This window comes from Cladosporium halotolerans (genome assembly GCF_011745625.1).
Source record: "Cladosporium halotolerans strain TM138-S3 chromosome Unknown Sca3, whole genome shotgun sequence".
Classification (NCBI taxonomy): Eukaryota; Fungi; Ascomycota; class Dothideomycetes; order Cladosporiales; family Cladosporiaceae; genus Cladosporium; species Cladosporium halotolerans.
The window spans coordinates 409253-424853 of record NW_027191454.1 but is presented as its reverse complement, the minus strand read 5'-3'; the positions used below and the strand labels follow the sequence as shown (position 1 = coordinate 424853).

The window sequence follows — 15601 nt, the reverse complement described above, 5'->3', positions numbered from 1 at the left end:
TTTTTTTATTCCAGCGCGCTCGTCATACGCATCGCGCGGCGTGGACTTTGTACAAAGACAACGTTAATCGTAATTCATCGTGAAGCGCCTCTTCCCAGCTCCTCTGCCCCCTATCCACTATGCTTCCTCACAAAACCAAGCACCCCCTCCGCAACAACCCCGTCCGCGCTCTCCGGCAAATAATGCCCATGCCCGTTCCCCACCCCAAGTAACTCCACCTTTCCCTCCTCAACCCACTCCCTCCAAACGCCCTCGACATCATGCATCCGCCCCAACGACCCCTCCGAATAAACCACCAGCACCGGCAACCCAACCTTCCTCCCAGCCCTCTGCTCCGCCTCCTGCGCCTCGCACTCCGGCACGCTGCCCTCGGCGTAATCCGCGCAGCTGCCGCGAATCGCATCCCGCCCGTCAAAGATAGACGCATAGTGCGCGTACGCGTCGTCCGCGTCGATCCTCTGCGCGCCGAGCGCGTTGCCGCCGCGTCCGCGGGCCAGGATCATGCGGCAGAAAGCGGCGCCGCCCATGCCCTCGATGGCGTCCGGCGCGCTGGCGGTCGCGAGGAAGGGCCAGTGGAAGTAGGCGGTCGCGGCGGCGGGGTTGGCGAAGGCGCGCCACTGGGCCAGCGTGGGGACGATGTCCATGAGGACTGCGGCGCGGAGGTTGGGGGGCGGTGAGGGGGAGGTGAGCAGGCGGTGGCCGATGCGGGCGCCGCGGTCGTGCGCGATCCAGTAGATGGGGCGGGCGGGGGAGGTGGGGAGGACGGTTTGCAGGGCGGAGAGGATTTGGTGGGCGATGGCGCGCTTGGAGGGGTCCGGGGGGAGGGAGCTGAGGCCGTAGCCGGGGAGTTCGGGGATGAAGAGGGAGGCGTGGGGTTTCCAGGCTGGGAGGACCTGGTGGGGACGGGAGGTTTAGTGGTTGTGGTGGGTGTTCGGGATTGGGGTTCTTACGTGGCGCCACCTGGGATGTCGGTGTTAGCGTTGGTGGATGTGGTTTTGGGGGGTTGGACAGGTCTGTATTTACATATAGCTCGACTGGGGATAGCCATGGACGATGCAGAAGATGGGGTCGGAACCATTGTCGTGGCTGTAGCTTTTGAGTGTGCCGCCCGACGACAACTTGGTGTCGTTCTCCTGAAGCCACGGATGCAAGGTCTTGAGGTTGGAGCTGGCCATGGCGGTTTGATTATTTTACTTGATGATAGACCAGATGGTAAGTGGGAATCATGGTTTTTGTAGGATTGTGTATGGAATCGATTTAGCTTGTCGAATGTATGTAAGGCGCAGTATATGGAGCGATACGTGATCACGTCAGTACGGCTGAATAATGTGATGTCGAGCTGGATGATCTGAGAACCTAGGTAGGTAAGGCCGCATCTGATATCCCGTGGACCGAAAGAGGCAGGCAGCCGCGGAAGTTTGTTAGCCTGCGGGCGAGCTTGCGGGGAAGGAAAGGCGCGCTCGAGCCGTGTCGCTGGACAGCTGCATTCGTGAGTCTGGCCGGCGAGCGACCGGCGGGAGTCGGAGGGAGGAGGGGATGGCCGCACGTGGGCACCAGCGCTGCTTCTTTCGCTTAGACTCCCGCCCGCTGAAGCCTGCGCCCGGGGCGGAAGGGATGTGCGCGCGCCTGAGGCCAACCGCTCCGGACGAAACACTCGCCAGGCCAGGCTGCCGTCGCAGCAGGATGGTTGCGCAACACTCGCCAGCACGCAACAACGTCCGCAGAGAGGCAGCCGTGCCATCCCTGCCCTCCCTGCCCGCCCCCGACCGGCCAAGGCGACCCCCCAGCCTGTAAGCACCTGAGGCACCATCTTAGCGGGCTGCCAGCTGGACTTGGCACCGCCATCCAAGGATCGCCTGCGCCCGCAGCGACTGCGTCTGAGCGCCGCTTGCCTCACGCCGCTCGACGCCTCGCACCGCCCGAGCCCACACCACCGCCAGGCCACCCCAAGTGTCTCCGCCGTCCTGCTCAACACCGCGCCCGCACCCGCAACCACTCCGCACGCTAGCATCTGCCTGGCCACACGCGTCGACACCCTCATCGCCCTCCGTCTCGACACATGCGACCGTCTCGTATGCGCCCGCCCTGATCGCTGCGCCTGCCCGACGGCGCCCACACACCCTCGAGCGCGCCCGCCACCAGACGGCGACTTCAGATGCCATGTCACCCTCTCCCGGCTATGCGCCCTCGAAGCGCCAACTATGGAATCCTCCCACCTCGGCCGCGCCCTCGTCGACGCCCTTCTGCACGCCCTTTCCCCTGCCCGCCAACGGCGTCATCTCCATGGCCGACAGTGTCATAACCCTCACCACCAGTGTCGTCTTCCAGCCGGCGTGCACCGGCGGCGCTGGCGACTACAACGAAGGATATTCGAGCGTGATCGCGGACTGGAAAGACCCCTTCTACGCCTCAACCACACCTCAGACATACGTGATCGCCGCGGCGACGGTGATCGCGTGGATCCTGGTCTTCATGCTTATCATCACCCCTCGGACGAGTTTCTTCGGCAGCCCAGTGTCGCAACCCGGCCTCGGTGGCAAGCATGGTATTATTGGAGGCGCGAACGGTGGAGGCAGTACACTCGGAGTCGGCTCGCGGCCCTGGCTGCAGAAAGTGGCCGCTTTCACCGTGGCCGTTTCTCTCACCATCGCGACCGCGGACACCTTCAAATCTCTGGAAAGACAATACGAACGGGGCTTTATGGATGCCAATACCATGCGGCAGGACGTCATGGGCTCTATGGAAATCAGGATCACGCGCGTCATCTCAGACATCTTCCTCTGGCTGGCTCAAGTACAGACACTGATACGACTCTTTCCACGACACAAGGAAAAGGTCCTAATCAAGTGGATCGGTTTCGCGCTGATCGTTTGCGACACGACATTTTCATGTCTAAACTCTTTCTACATCAACATGACCCTCGGCACTGTCAGACCTCGGAACTTTGTGGACGCGATACCCGCTCTGTCCTATTTGTTTGAACTGGCGCTCGGCTTACTCTACGCTGCTTGGGTTATCTACTACTCCCTGACGAAACGACGATACGCCTTCTACCACCCGAAAATGCGGAGTATAACGTTAATAGCGCTACTGTCATTTGTGGCGGTCCTTACGCCGGTCGTTTTCTTCGTCACCGACGTCTCAAATTCGGATGTTGCAGGCTGGGGCGACTATTTCCGCTGGGTTGGAGCTGCAGCTGCCAGTGTCATTGTTTGGGAATGGGTCGAACGAATAGAAGCCATAGAAAGCGACGACAAGAAAGATGGAATTTTGGGCCGGGAAATCTTCGATGGCGACGAAATGCTGGACATCACACCTAGCAACGAACTAGTCTGGAATTCTGGACGACGAGGTCTGGCGAAATTACGAAATGGAGGCCGCCGTGGCGGCGGAGACGACGATCACAATGGAGGCGACCACACCAGCGCGATGGAGAAAGGTCTACATGGATTCGGCGCTCGATTTCGAAAACCTGTGGCACCCGCACCCAAGCATTTTCCGCTTGGTCGAGCACGCAGTCACCAAACCGAAGCACCCACAGATAGCAGCCATACTGGCACTGCTGGCAGCGGCACAATAACTTTCGGACGTCTCCCCAGGCGACGAGGCCAGCGAAACCGAGACAATGGAATTACACCGCCACCTGCCGTCGCTAGCCCAGTAAGCCGAACGGAGACCACGAGCGCCGCAAGCACCGTGTACGTCGTGCGATACGACGACGGAGGCAATGCCCCTCAGCCTATTCGGCGGAATGTCGATGCGGAAGGGAACGTAATTGACAACGGGGATCATAGGGCCTCGACGCTGAAAGACCCGGAGAAAGAGGAGGACGATGAATCCGCAGACGATCCTCACCCCACCCGTGACCGCAGCCAGCATGGCAGGTGGCACTCTGTCTCGAATCCCTTCAAACGTAAGCGAGCATCGCCTCCGGCTGAAGTGCAAAAAGCACGAGACAAAGCTGAAGCCGGGTTGCCTCGTACTATGACCCCGGCACACAATTTCTCGAAGTGGGACATCAAGAATAGATTGGGCGTTCTTGCCGCAGAAACCGGCGAACGTTTCCGGGACCGCAATTCTGGAAGAGGTCAAGATGCCGATATGCCTGTCACCATCATCCCTGCACAGCCCCGCGGGAGCAATCGCACGTGGAGCCCAGAGGTTCTGATACAACAGCAGCAACAGCAATCGCGGCAGCATCGTCAACGTGATAGCCCCGCAGCCGCCGGCGCACTCCCCTCTGGAGATGAGCCCACTCAGGCTGATATCAGCAATTCCACGACTCTCACACAGAACAGCATGCCCGCTGCAGAAGCGGCAAGCCGCGATTCTGCCAGCCCACGCGTGGACGATCTGAGAGCAGGCGGTGCATCCGCATCCCCAAGTACGATACCAACGCCTCGTAGGCCCGCTCCAATCTCGCGCGGCAGTTTCTCCAGACAGCATGATCCGCCACCTCGAGCTGACGACATCAGCCCTTCCGCAGACTCTGGCGGTACGATCATCGTGCCCGCGCCGAGACGTTCGCCGCTGAGAACAATGACAACCACACCGCCTGCTCACTCGCTGGTAGAAAGAAGCGGCAATACTGAAGCGCATGCTGAGCGGGGTCCTGCAGAATCTGCAGTATCTGTTAGCTCTCCGCTGCGCAATTCCACAACACCACCTGCCAGAAGGACACCGCAGTGAGCGGTCTTTTAACTCGTTGGCAAGCTTCAACTCAAGTTGACGCCCATTGGCCAGCAACAGCTTTTACGACTTTTCGACGATCTTCACACCATCTTCTACCTTTGCACCTTTGGTCCACTTGTACAAAACACCGGCCTTCAAACGGCGTTACACACCGATTTCGTTTTGAAGCTTTGATTTTTATTTGATTTAGCGTTGGCGCTGGCGGAGCATTTTTGCAACATCGGCATATCCCGCTCCACAGAAGAGTAGCAGGGTTATCAGGGCGGCTCGGGGGTTTCATCGTTTTTGCTTTTACAAAGAGAGGGAGTAACTTTTCCAATGTCAGGACTTGGGAGGGAGGGCTGGTTCGGTTGCAACATGGGGAAACCAGTCATGCGATAAAAAGGAGCTGGGTGTCGGGATGGGTTTCGAACTGTACATACGGTACCTCCTCGCTATATGCTGTTCTCTACTGCACAGAGATGTTGAGAATATAGCGAAATTTCAAACTGCCATCTGAAGACTGTACGTACACGTATCGCAGTAGTCTCGAAGTACACAAGTACACAAAGCGTCTCAAGTCAAACACCAATGCAATGACGTTCGCTCAACGGCCGAGGCCCAATCGTCAAGCAAGCGCGCAGCCGCAACGAAAGCGTCCGAGCGCGGGCCGTCATCGCGTGGCTTGGGCCTTGGAAGCATGTCGTGACGACCGGGGGCGAGGCGCGAGAGAGCTTGCCGATAGCCAGCCGGCCATCCCAGCTTCACCTGCTTGCTTGTGCTCTGCTATCGCGCGACGACGACGAGCGAGCGAGCGAGCGTCGTCTTGACATTTCCCCTTAATCGATCTAATTGTACTCGCATCCTCCAACGACGTCCCTAATACACGCCCCGGCGATTGTCGGCCGCAGCTACTTCGAGATAGCTCCCACCCACCGCTACCACCAACCCACAGCACCACAACTCTCCCGCCACGCTCCTATCCCCCCCACCCACCTATAACCCCGACCAGCTCGAAACGAACCTCCAGTACAAAAACAAAAAACCACCCCAATGTCCCTCTTCGGCGACGACTACGCCGGCCCGCCCTCCCGCAGCGGCGCCAAATCCTCCCTCTTCGACGACTCCTCCGCGCCCACGAACGGCACCTCCAACGGCGCCGCCTCCAAACCCCCGCCCTCCTCCTCCATGTTCGGCGACGACGACCCCCAAGCCGCCGCCGCCGCCGCCGCCGACGGCGACGACGACGCCTCCTCGCCCTGGGCGGCCTTCACGCCGCGCAAGCCCACGCACCGCTCCGGCGCGTCCGTCGTGCGCGCGCTGCTGTCCGACGCCGAGGTGCCGGAGTCCTACGTGGAGGCCTGGGACGCGCTGGCGGCGGGGCGGAATGGTGTTGAGGAGGCGGAGGCGAGGCGGGTTGTGATTGAGGGGAGCGGGGTTAGGGCGGAGGTCGGGGAGAGGATTTGGAGCGTTGTGAGCGGCGGCGGGGAGAGTAGGGTGCTTGGGAGGGGGCAGTGCTGGGTGCTGTTTGCGCTGGTGGGGCTGGCGAGGGAGGGCGAGGAGGTGGGGCTGGATGCTGTTGATGAGAGGAGGGGGCGGTTGCCGGAGTTGCCGCCGGCGTTGGAGGGGCTGGGGGCGAAGAAGGAGGTGGAGGCTGAGCAGAGGCGGCAGGAGGAGAGGCCGGTGACGCCGGTGCAGCAACAGCAGGGCGCGCAGCGCTCGCCGGCTAGGGAACGGGGTGCTGGCAGGAAGCCGAGCTTTGGGTTTGGGGAGAGCGATCCTTGGGCGAGCCCGGAGATGCATCGCGGCCATGCGCATGCTAATGGGGCTGCTGTGGCGCAGGCGCCTGCGCCGGCGATGAGGACGACGAGTGCGTTTTCGAGCACGGCGCAGGGGAATGGGGCAGGGAATGGGGGTGGGGGGTATGCGAGCCAGCAGACTGGGGTCAGCGAGGCGGGCTCGTCGTGGGGAGCGAGTAATGCGTATACTGCTGCTGGAGGGAGCGGTGGGTTTGGGACGACGCCTGAGGAGGGCGATGGGTTTGGCGAGGGTAATGGGGGAGCGCACAATGTTCAGCGAGCTGCTGGGCCGCGGGTCACGGTTCCCAAGGGCGTGGAGGAAGTCATTACGATTGCTATGCTCGAGGAGAAGGAGGGCATGTTCCTGTTCCAACATCGCAATTACGAAGTCGCGTCTGTCAGGCGGAACTCGAAAGTGATTCGTCGGTACTCTGACTTCGTCTGGCTGCTCGACTGCCTGCACAAACGCTATCCTTTCCGCCAGCTGCCCCTACTGCCGCCTAAACGGATGGCCATCAATGGCAACCACATCGCTGCAGACAGCCTCTTCATCGAAAAGCGCCGCCGAGGCCTCGTCCGCTTCGCCAACGCGCTCGTCCGCCACCCCGTGCTCCGCGAAGAGCAGCTCGTCGTCATGTTCCTAACAGTCCCGACGGTAGAAGCACGCCCACCAAACACCCCTCGCTCAAGCATCAGCGTAACTAACAACCCTCGCAGGAACTCGCCGTCTGGCGCAAACAAGCCACCATCTCCGTGCAGGAAGAATTCATCGGCCGCTCGCTGCCGCCCTCGCTCGAAGACTCCCTGCCGCAGAACCTGCAGGACACCTTCGACACCGTGCGCTCTGGCGTGCGCCGCTCCGCAGACCTCTACATCAATCTCTGCAACCTCGTCGAGCGCCTGTGCAAGCGCAAGGAGGCCATCGCGGCCGAGTACGGTCGCTTCGGCATGAACTTGACGTCCATCACGGAGACGACGAACGACGCCTTTGCGATCGACCAGAACGACGTGCCGCTGCTGAACGAGGGCATCAAGGCGACCGCGAAGCACCTGGGTACCAGCCAGAGCTTGCTCGAGGACGAAGGCAGGGCGTGGGACGAAGGTGTGCTGGAGGATTTGAAGAGCGTTCGTGACGGGCTGGTGAGTTTGAGGGATCTGTTCGATCGCAAGGATCGTTTGGCGAGGGACAATATCCCACAGCTGGAGAAGAGGATTCTGCAGAGCGAGAACAAGTTGCAGGGGATCAAGGCGAAGGGCGATGCGGCGAAGCCGGGTGAGGCGGAGAAGGTGGAGAATTCGATTGTGAATGTGAGTTTTCTTGAAGTGGTGCTCTTGCTTGATGAGGAGCGATTACTAACGATTCGCCTCAGGACAAGCAATCGATTGTCAATCAGCATGCTCGTGGCGTGTTCATTAAGGAGTGTGTGCGCGACGAGATCGTCTTCTTCCAGAGTACGATCTGGCGCATCTCGAGAGCGCACCAGGAGTGGGCGCAGGAGCGTGTGAAGTACGCAGAGCTTCAGGCTGACTGCTGGAGGGGTCTGGTTGACGGGGTGGAGGGCATGCCGTTGGGTGACTGAGATGCCGCTTGGATGTGCATAAAGCCTTCCCTTCACGCCCTCCGGAGTTCCTCTTGTTCCATTCTCACACCTGGCTGATCTTCTTGAGGGAGCCCTCCAGGCAACATGCCTTCAAACTGCGCGCAGCCGTCCACTGGAGCTAGCCATTCCAGACGCTGACTTGTATATATCTCGACGGCTGGTCTTCGTCCGTGCAAAAATCCAATATCGTCGAAGATGCCAGCTCTAACCACAACCGTTTCCAGCTCGCCACTGGGGTCTAGAGTGCCACCGAACAGAGGGCTCCCTTTTCGCAATTAGTAATAGGTACAAAGCTTGTATCGTGTCGTACATACCACAATCTGAGCAAAAGAAGTTCTTCACCGCACCGCCGCTTTCTCCCGTTCTAGCAACTGCTTTTGGCGATCCGGTGATTTCGAAATCAGAGCATTTGGCAATGAAATTGTAGGTGAAAGGTGCGCCCGACAATTTGCGGCAGCCGGAACAGTGACAGAGGCCCTAGAGAGATGTTAGCTGGTGTGGATAGGCTGGATCCTTTGAACTCCCTACAACGGCAAGAGGCTCGCCTTTCAACTTCAGCTTGATGGCTTCACAGCCACAAGATCCCTCGTGCATGATGTAAAAGGAGATTGAGAATAAAGTCTCGGGCTTCTTGTAATTTGGTGAATGGATGTGGAAACAAGCCCAAGATCGAACCTTAAGTGCGGACGGACCTGAGTGGAAGGATTTCAAGGTTAGTAAGCCTGGCAAAATGCTCGTTTGCTATATACATGACTCTCATTGAAGAGCAGCGTACATACCTTATATACATAAGGTAAGCGTGAGGATTTTGCATAAATCTGTCATCTGGTGCATGCGCAATACATAGTTATGTAGCGAGCGTTTTGGCTTCACAATTCTTATGCATAATGTTTTCCGCACAAGGTACCCTATTCGAGCATGTAGGCGAATTGAATAGTATTGCCGCATGTGTATCCCATTCACGAGTGATTCTTGTATTTGTCCAATATCACAAGCAACGCAAAATCACGTTTGATCGAGTCTGCTTGCTCGTGCCTGCTGTTTCACGTGCATCGACGCGCACGATGTCCTTCACGGACTTGCTGCTGCCTTGCTTTCACCTGCCTTGTGGCCCGTTGGCACATGTCACCGTATGCGATCTTCTAGAAGTACCAACACTGCTCTCAACACTCTCAACTAGCCATTGACTTTGAACATCCGTTGCGAACACCTTTTGCTCGCCTATTCCTTACAACCAGCTTTCTCCCTCGCTTACCACTCAATCACAGCAACGACCAACCACAACTACCATGGGCAAGCGCAAATCCAGCGAGGTCGATCGTGGCCAGGATCTTACATCAAAGAGCTCCAAAAAATCGAAACACAGCAAGAGTACGTATCTTTCCAGTACCTCGTTGCACCCCCATGGCCACCGTGATGTGTTTGTGCCTGAGGCTGGACAGCTTTGGCGACGAACGTCAACCCCGCGAGCACGAAAGCCCCCCCACCTTCATGTCATCGTTCCCTGCCTGCAATTGCAATTGACTTCACCCTTCACACTCCTTTCCTGCTCTCCAGTCTTTGCACCTTTCGCGTTCGCGCGTTTGCACATCCATTTTCCGCTATTCGACGCATTACCTAGACTGCCGACCTTGGAAGCGAGGCGAAGGAACAAGAGAAGGAGACCGGGCTAATAACAATCAGCCATGGCGCCTGCTCTCACGTCACAGCAGAAGAATGCTACCACCGAGTTTGTTTCGGTGACGCAGGCGGACCCGAGGACTGCGCAGAAATTTTTGGCAAAGCATGGCTGGAACACATCGGCTGCCATCAACTCGTGAGTATTCCCAAATTTCTTTGGTCTTCGGGTAGTGGTTCTTCTTTCTACCAACAGAAAAGAACCGTATCGCAAGACCAGGAAACACATTGTCAACTAGGGTTTCATTGCACAAACACACCAACAAAAGGCTCACGGAATCCGCAAACAGATACTTCAGCAGCTCCTCCGCCTCCTCCGCCTCAAATCCCACCCGCAAAGCCCTCGACCAGCTCTTCGACAAATACCGCACGAACCCCAAAGACTCGCCCAACGAGCTCGACTTCCAAGGCGCCGGCGAGCTGCTCGAAGACCTCGAGATCCCGCTCGACGACGTCGGCGCCCTCGTCTTCTTCGAGCTCACCAAGTCGCCGCAGATCGGCGTCATCGACCGCGAGGGCTTCGCCGGCAGCGCCGCCCTGCTCGACGCGCACGCCGACTCCGTGCCCAAGATCCGCAACTACGTGCTCGCGCGCCGCGCCGAGCTCGGCCGCGACTGGGAGCTGCTGAAGCGCGTGTACAACCACTCGTTCACGCTGCTGATCGAGGAGCGTAGGAAGGCCATCGACCTCGAGCAGGCGGAGGGGTTCTGGCGCGTGCTGTTCGCCGACGACGTTTGGCCCTGGGCCACGCCGCGCACGCCTTGGCTCGAGTGGTATTTGGACTTCCTGAAGAACAAGTGGGGGAAGGCGGTCAACCGCGATCTATGGAGGCAGACGCTGGTGTTTGCGCAGAAGAGCAAGGAGGACGAGAGCTTGAGCTTCTGGAGCGAGGACAGCAGTTGGCCGAGCGTCATTGACGATTTTGTCGAGTGGGTGAAGACGGAGAAGAGGGGTGGCGAGGCGATGGAGGAGTAAGGCGAGGAGGACGGATGGGATATCTGATGTTGTGCAGGCACGGGCAGGTTGAAGGCCTGCAGACCGTAGCATTACGCTTGTTCAGCTGCCCTGAGATACCGCAGACGTGGGGACGTACGTCTCTTATAAGCAAGAGATGGCACACGGCCACTATCAGCGGGATGGACGACACCTCCTGCAGGAGATCTTTGTTCGGGGTGCCGGATATCACAGCGAGCGCAAAGATGCCTGTATTGGCAATTGCTCCAGTCACGATTCTATTAGCGAGTACAAGCATATAACCCGAGAGCGATAGGAAAGCTCTCCCTCCAGAAAACTCATGGCTACAATAACACATCATTGTTGAAGCTCCTGTTTCCCGAGCTCTCTCGTCATGTCTAGCGAGCCGAGCTTGTGTGCAACTGTTATGATTTACCTTAAAACCAGGCCGAGCTTCTGCCCTAAATGCACTTTTGTACAAGCTTTCTAGTTCCTCACCGACACAGGCTGCGGACAAATCAATTAGTGCCGGTTACGATGAGTCATTGACTTGAGAGCAGGACGCGAGAATGAACTAATGATGCAAGAGAAATATTTGGCATAGTCTGTACAACTTTGGTGTTCATTGGACTCATACTCGTGTCTTTACGACATGCTACATCAAAAAAAGAAAAAAGATTCATATCATGCCTCGAAAACTCGAAGGTTTGCCTTTCATCAATCTCCCATCAATCGCCTTATTTTTTTGTCTTCCGTTTTCTCAACACCGTCGCCAAAGTAACTCTCAGATCAAAATAGTTCGGGAACTAAATGGCTTAAGAGAGCTGGTTGACGCAGTTGAAGTCGGCAAGAGCCTCGGCGACGCGCTTGGTCATGGTCTTCTCGCCCTCGCGGACCCAGACACGGGGGTCGTAGAACCTGGTTGAGAAGTCTTGTTAGTATTTGGTCTATATGAAGGAAGCAGAGTGTAAAAACATACTTCTTGTTGGGCTTGTCAGCGCCCTCGGGGTTGCCGACCTGGCTGGAGACGTAGTCCTTGTTCTTGATCATGTAGTCGCGGATACCCTCGGTGTAGGCGAACTGCATGTCGGTGTCGACGTTGACCTTGACGACACCGTAGGAGATGGCGTCGAGGTACTCCTTCTTGGAGGAGCCGGAGCCACCGTGGAAGACGAGGGCAACGGGCTTCTCGTCCTTAAGGCCCTCCTTCTCCTGCACGTACTGCTGGTGCTTGAGGAGAAGCTCGGGGCGCAGCTTGACGTTGCCGGGCTTGTAGACGCCGTGGACGTTGCCGAAGCCGGCGGCGATGGAGAAGTAGGGGGAGACGGCCATGAGAGCCTTGTAGATGTTGTGGATGTCCTCAGGCTGGGTGTAGAGGGAGTTGTTGTCGACGGACTCGTTGTCGACGCCGTCCTCCTCGCCACCGGTGATGCCGATCTCCATCTCGACCCACTGCTTCATGGGAGCGGCGCGCTTGAGGTAGGCGGCGGTGGTCTGGATGTTGTAGTCGACCTCCTCCTCAGACAGGTCGATCATGTGGGAGGAGAAGAGGGGCTCGCCGTGGACCTTGAAGTAGGCCTCGTCGGCGTCCATCATGCCGTCGTACCAGGGGAGGAGCTTCTTGGCGCAGTGGTCGGTGTGGAGGACGACGGGGATGCCGTAGGCCGGGGCGACACCACGGATGTAGTGGGCGGCGGCAATGGCACCAGCGATGGAGGCCTCCTGGTTCTTGTTGGGCACACCCTTACCGGCGAAGTAGGCGGCACCGCCGTTGGAGAGCTGGAGAATGATGGGGGACTTGGCGTCGCGGGCAGCCTCGAGAGACGCAACGACGGTGGAGGAGGAAGTCACGTTGATGGCGGGGATGGCGAACTTCTTCTCCTGGGCGTACTTGAAGAGGGCGCGGACATCGTCACCGACGATGACACCGGTCTTGCGGGAAAGGACGGACTGAGCCATTGTGTAGAGTCTTGTGGGGGTATGAAGGTGTAGAGGGGTATCAAAGTGGAATTGAGCAAGATGGCAGAGTTGTAAGGGTATGGATTGTGGTGGGAGAGAGGAGAGGCGGCGGAGGGGTGACTTATGAAAGGGCTTCGAGTTTTGTTATGGGCCAGCTGATGTCACGGTGAAGTGGGGTGAAGAGCCCCTCCAAATCAAAGCTTGACGTCGCCCGGGTTCAGCCGGAGCACGGCCGAGGGTGGGCTGTGGCAGCGGTTGTGCGATTATCGTGCTGCGCCGGAACGCGGTGGGCTAGATTGCATGCGCTGGGCGAGAACGGTTCGAGGCGTTTGCAACGAGCCGCGTATGAGTGCTATTCGCGCGCCACCCCTCGCCGTCGCGTGAGAGCGGCGCGGGCACGTGAAGGCTGCCTCGCTGGCTTGTGGAAGGCTCTAGCAGGCCAGCGTTGCCATGGGCGTGTGGAGCGGCACGCCCAAGCCTCAACCAACGCGATGAAGGCCCGAAACCAATCGAGCGATGCGCATTGGTCGTCCCCGTCTCCCAAGTCACATTGATGTCACGTGGCACGTCCATCGCCGTGGCGTTCACGTTCGGCAGAGCCAGCAGAGCATGGCGTTTTCGTGTAGACGGGGAAATTCTTGGATGCCCTGCCGCCCGCGTATTGGTGGCATCACCAGCACGCAGGCAGAGGCGATGCACTAGCCCCGTGCACATCTCTCAGCCTTACCGTCAAGCAGGCACAGTCCGTCCGGCCGGGGCATGCATCAGTGCGTGGACGGACACACCTCTTCGTGCTGAACAGCCAGATCTACTGGGAACAAGGTGCCTTGCAGACATGTCGATGAATACTGCAGAATGTCGGGTATTTCCTGTAGGCACATGTGTAGGCGAGGTGCTGCGTGTAAGTGAATACTGCAGCTGATCTGCACAGCGCACTTCTCGTCACGCTGCGCAAGCTCCATACCGGACGAACTGCGCTGCTGCGACCTCCAACCTCGAGCTTCTCAAAAGTTTCGAGGTACGCGCGCGTATAGCGGCAACACCACAAATCAGCAATAATGCAGTGCGCAAGTAAGTCTTGCGTCGCGTCAGCTTGATGATCAAACACTAATGGTTACGCGCAGTCTCCGGCGAGGCGCCGCAGCAGCCTGTCGTATCCCGCAAGTCCGGTTAGTCGAGCCAACCCCGGCCAGATCACCACGCGCGCATCCACTTACAGTAGGTATAGGCAATGTCTTCGAGAGGCGCTTGATAGAGACTTACATCTCTGAGAACGGCACCGACCCCGTCAATGGCGAAGAGCTCAGCATCGACGATCTTCTCGACCTGAAGCAGCCGCGCTCCGTCAAACCCCGACCACCCACCCTCACTTCGATTCCTGCTCTTCTGTCGACCTTCCAAAACGAATGGGACGCCGTCATACTTGAGACATACCAGCTGAAGCAGCAACTGGCGGAGACGAGACAAGAGCTTAGCACCGCGCTATACTACAATGACTCTGCGCAAAGGGTGATCGCGCGCTTGCAAAAGGAGAGGGATGAGGCCCGGGACGCGCTGTCTCGCGTGACTGTGAACGGTAGCAATGGCGCGGCGAATGGCGATGCCATGCAGGTGGATGGTCAGGGTCTGTCCGCTTCCGTCCTGGAGAAGATCGATGAGACGCAGCAGAGGCTCTCGGCCACTCGTCGCAAGCGACCTGTACCCGAAGGCTGGGCTACCGGAGATGCGGTCGCGTCCTACGAAGTCAAGGACAACATCGATTCGCAGTTCACTGGAGCCAAGTCTCTCGCTGTGGACTCGACCGGCGACTTCTTCCTTTGCGGCGACTCCGACGGCGCGGTGGGCGTGTACGACCTGAAGAACGGAGCTTTCACCACGAGAAGCAACTTGGGAGCTGGCGCAGTGCTAGATGGCGCTTGGGCAAACGACAAGATTGCGGTGGCCACGTCTAGCGGTGCGGTTGTTATTGCAGTGGAGGGCTCAGCGCAGGCCAAGTTCCACCAGCACGCTGGTGCAGCTAATGCCATCGCTGTGCACCCTTGCGGCGACATCGTTGCCTCTGTGGGCGTAGACAAGAGCTATGTCCTCTACGACCTTCACGCATCTACCGTCCTCACCCAAATCTTTTCCGATTCTGGTAAGCTCAGATGAAGACACTTCACACGGACATCGCTGACTTGTATGTTGCAGAGCTCACTACCGTCACATTCCACCCCGACGGACACCTTATTGCCGCCGGCGCAGCAGACGGCAGCATCAAACTCTACGACGTCAAGACCTCCCAACTCGCCCACACATTCCCCGCCGCATCTCCCTCCGCAATCTCCGCAATCTCCTTCTCCGAAAACGGCACATGGCTCGCGTCCGCACATCAAAACCAGAGCAGCGCCATCGTCTGGGATCTGCGCAAGCTCACTCAGCTTGTTAGTCTCGAAGTTGGTACAGCCATCACTGGTCTCACATGGGACTACACTGGCCAGTTCCTCGCCGCCTGCGGATTGGGAGGAGTGGTGGTCAGCCAGTACGAGAAGAAGGGCAAGTCATGGTCGGAGCCGCTGCGGAGGGCTGTCAAGGCTGTTGACGTGCAGTGGGGCGCGCAAGCGAAGAGCCTTGTGGCTTTGACGGACGAGGGCGCCGTCAGTGTACTTGCTTGAAGGGTTGTGTAAGTGGCGATTTGCGCCTACCGGAGGGCAAAGGGCGTTCTGGCGTTGGACAAGGATCCATCAGGTGGAGATACGTGTATAGTATTTTGCGAATAGCAGCTCGAGCTTAAAGCTGGGCTGAGACTCCTGTGATAGAGTATCCGGCTTTGACAATGTCATAAAGGTGAATTTATCGCATGAGTGGGACGAGCTTTCTGCACAGATTGTGATCGGTCGAATGCTCTGCGTTTGAGGAGAAGCAAGTGCAGTGACTTTCACAAGTGAAACGTTCCTGGGT

At 58.3% G+C, this 15601-nt stretch overlaps 6 protein-coding genes across 6 annotated transcripts; 4 read left to right on the top strand and 2 right to left on the bottom strand.

The window, feature by feature from the left end:
* Positions 1-110: 110 nt before the first annotated feature.
* WHR41_01128 (uncharacterized protein) lies at positions 111-1363 on the bottom strand (the record flags this gene model as incomplete). The annotated part of the gene is made up of 3 exons (XM_069369734.1): positions 1024-1363; positions 951-960; positions 111-893 (listed from the first exon to the last, which is right to left on the bottom strand). The coding sequence occupies exons 1-3, from the start codon at positions 1173-1175 to the stop codon at positions 111-113; spliced, it is 945 nt and encodes a 314-aa protein (XP_069233045.1). The 5' UTR covers positions 1176-1363.
* Positions 1364-2160: 797 nt separating this feature from the next.
* WHR41_01127 (uncharacterized protein) lies at positions 2161-4689 on the top strand (the record flags this gene model as incomplete). The annotated part of the gene is made up of 1 exon (XM_069369733.1): positions 2161-4689. One exon carries the CDS (start codon positions 2161-2163, stop codon positions 4687-4689), a length of 2529 nt encoding a protein of 842 aa, XP_069233052.1.
* Positions 4690-5724: 1035 nt separating this feature from the next.
* WHR41_01126 (uncharacterized protein) lies at positions 5725-8050 on the top strand (the record flags this gene model as incomplete). The annotated part of the gene is made up of 3 exons (XM_069369732.1): positions 5725-7125; positions 7188-7778; positions 7841-8050. 3 exons carry the CDS (start codon positions 5725-5727, stop codon positions 8048-8050), a joined length of 2202 nt encoding a protein of 733 aa, XP_069233051.1.
* Positions 8051-9576: 1526 nt separating this feature from the next.
* On the top strand, positions 9577-11071 carry WHR41_01125 (uncharacterized protein). The gene is made up of 2 exons (XM_069369731.1): positions 9577-9887; positions 10039-11071. The coding sequence occupies exons 1-2, from the start codon at positions 9757-9759 to the stop codon at positions 10721-10723; spliced, it is 816 nt and encodes a 271-aa protein (XP_069233054.1). The 5' UTR covers positions 9577-9756; the 3' UTR covers positions 10724-11071.
* Positions 11072-11303: 232 nt separating this feature from the next.
* On the bottom strand, positions 11304-12796 carry FBA1 (Fructose-bisphosphate aldolase 1). The gene is made up of 2 exons (XM_069369730.1): positions 11682-12796; positions 11304-11620 (listed from the first exon to the last, which is right to left on the bottom strand). Exons 1-2 carry the CDS (start codon positions 12659-12661, stop codon positions 11518-11520), a joined length of 1083 nt encoding a protein of 360 aa, XP_069233053.1. The 5' UTR covers positions 12662-12796; the 3' UTR covers positions 11304-11517.
* A 706-nt stretch (positions 12797-13502) lies between these two features.
* Positions 13503-15501, top strand: WHR41_01123 (uncharacterized protein). The gene is made up of 4 exons (XM_069369729.1): positions 13503-13732; positions 13786-13830; positions 13890-14798; positions 14852-15501. The coding sequence occupies exons 1-4, from the start codon at positions 13720-13722 to the stop codon at positions 15313-15315; spliced, it is 1431 nt and encodes a 476-aa protein (XP_069233048.1). The 5' UTR covers positions 13503-13719; the 3' UTR covers positions 15316-15501.
* The last annotated feature ends 100 nt before the right edge of the window (positions 15502-15601 follow it).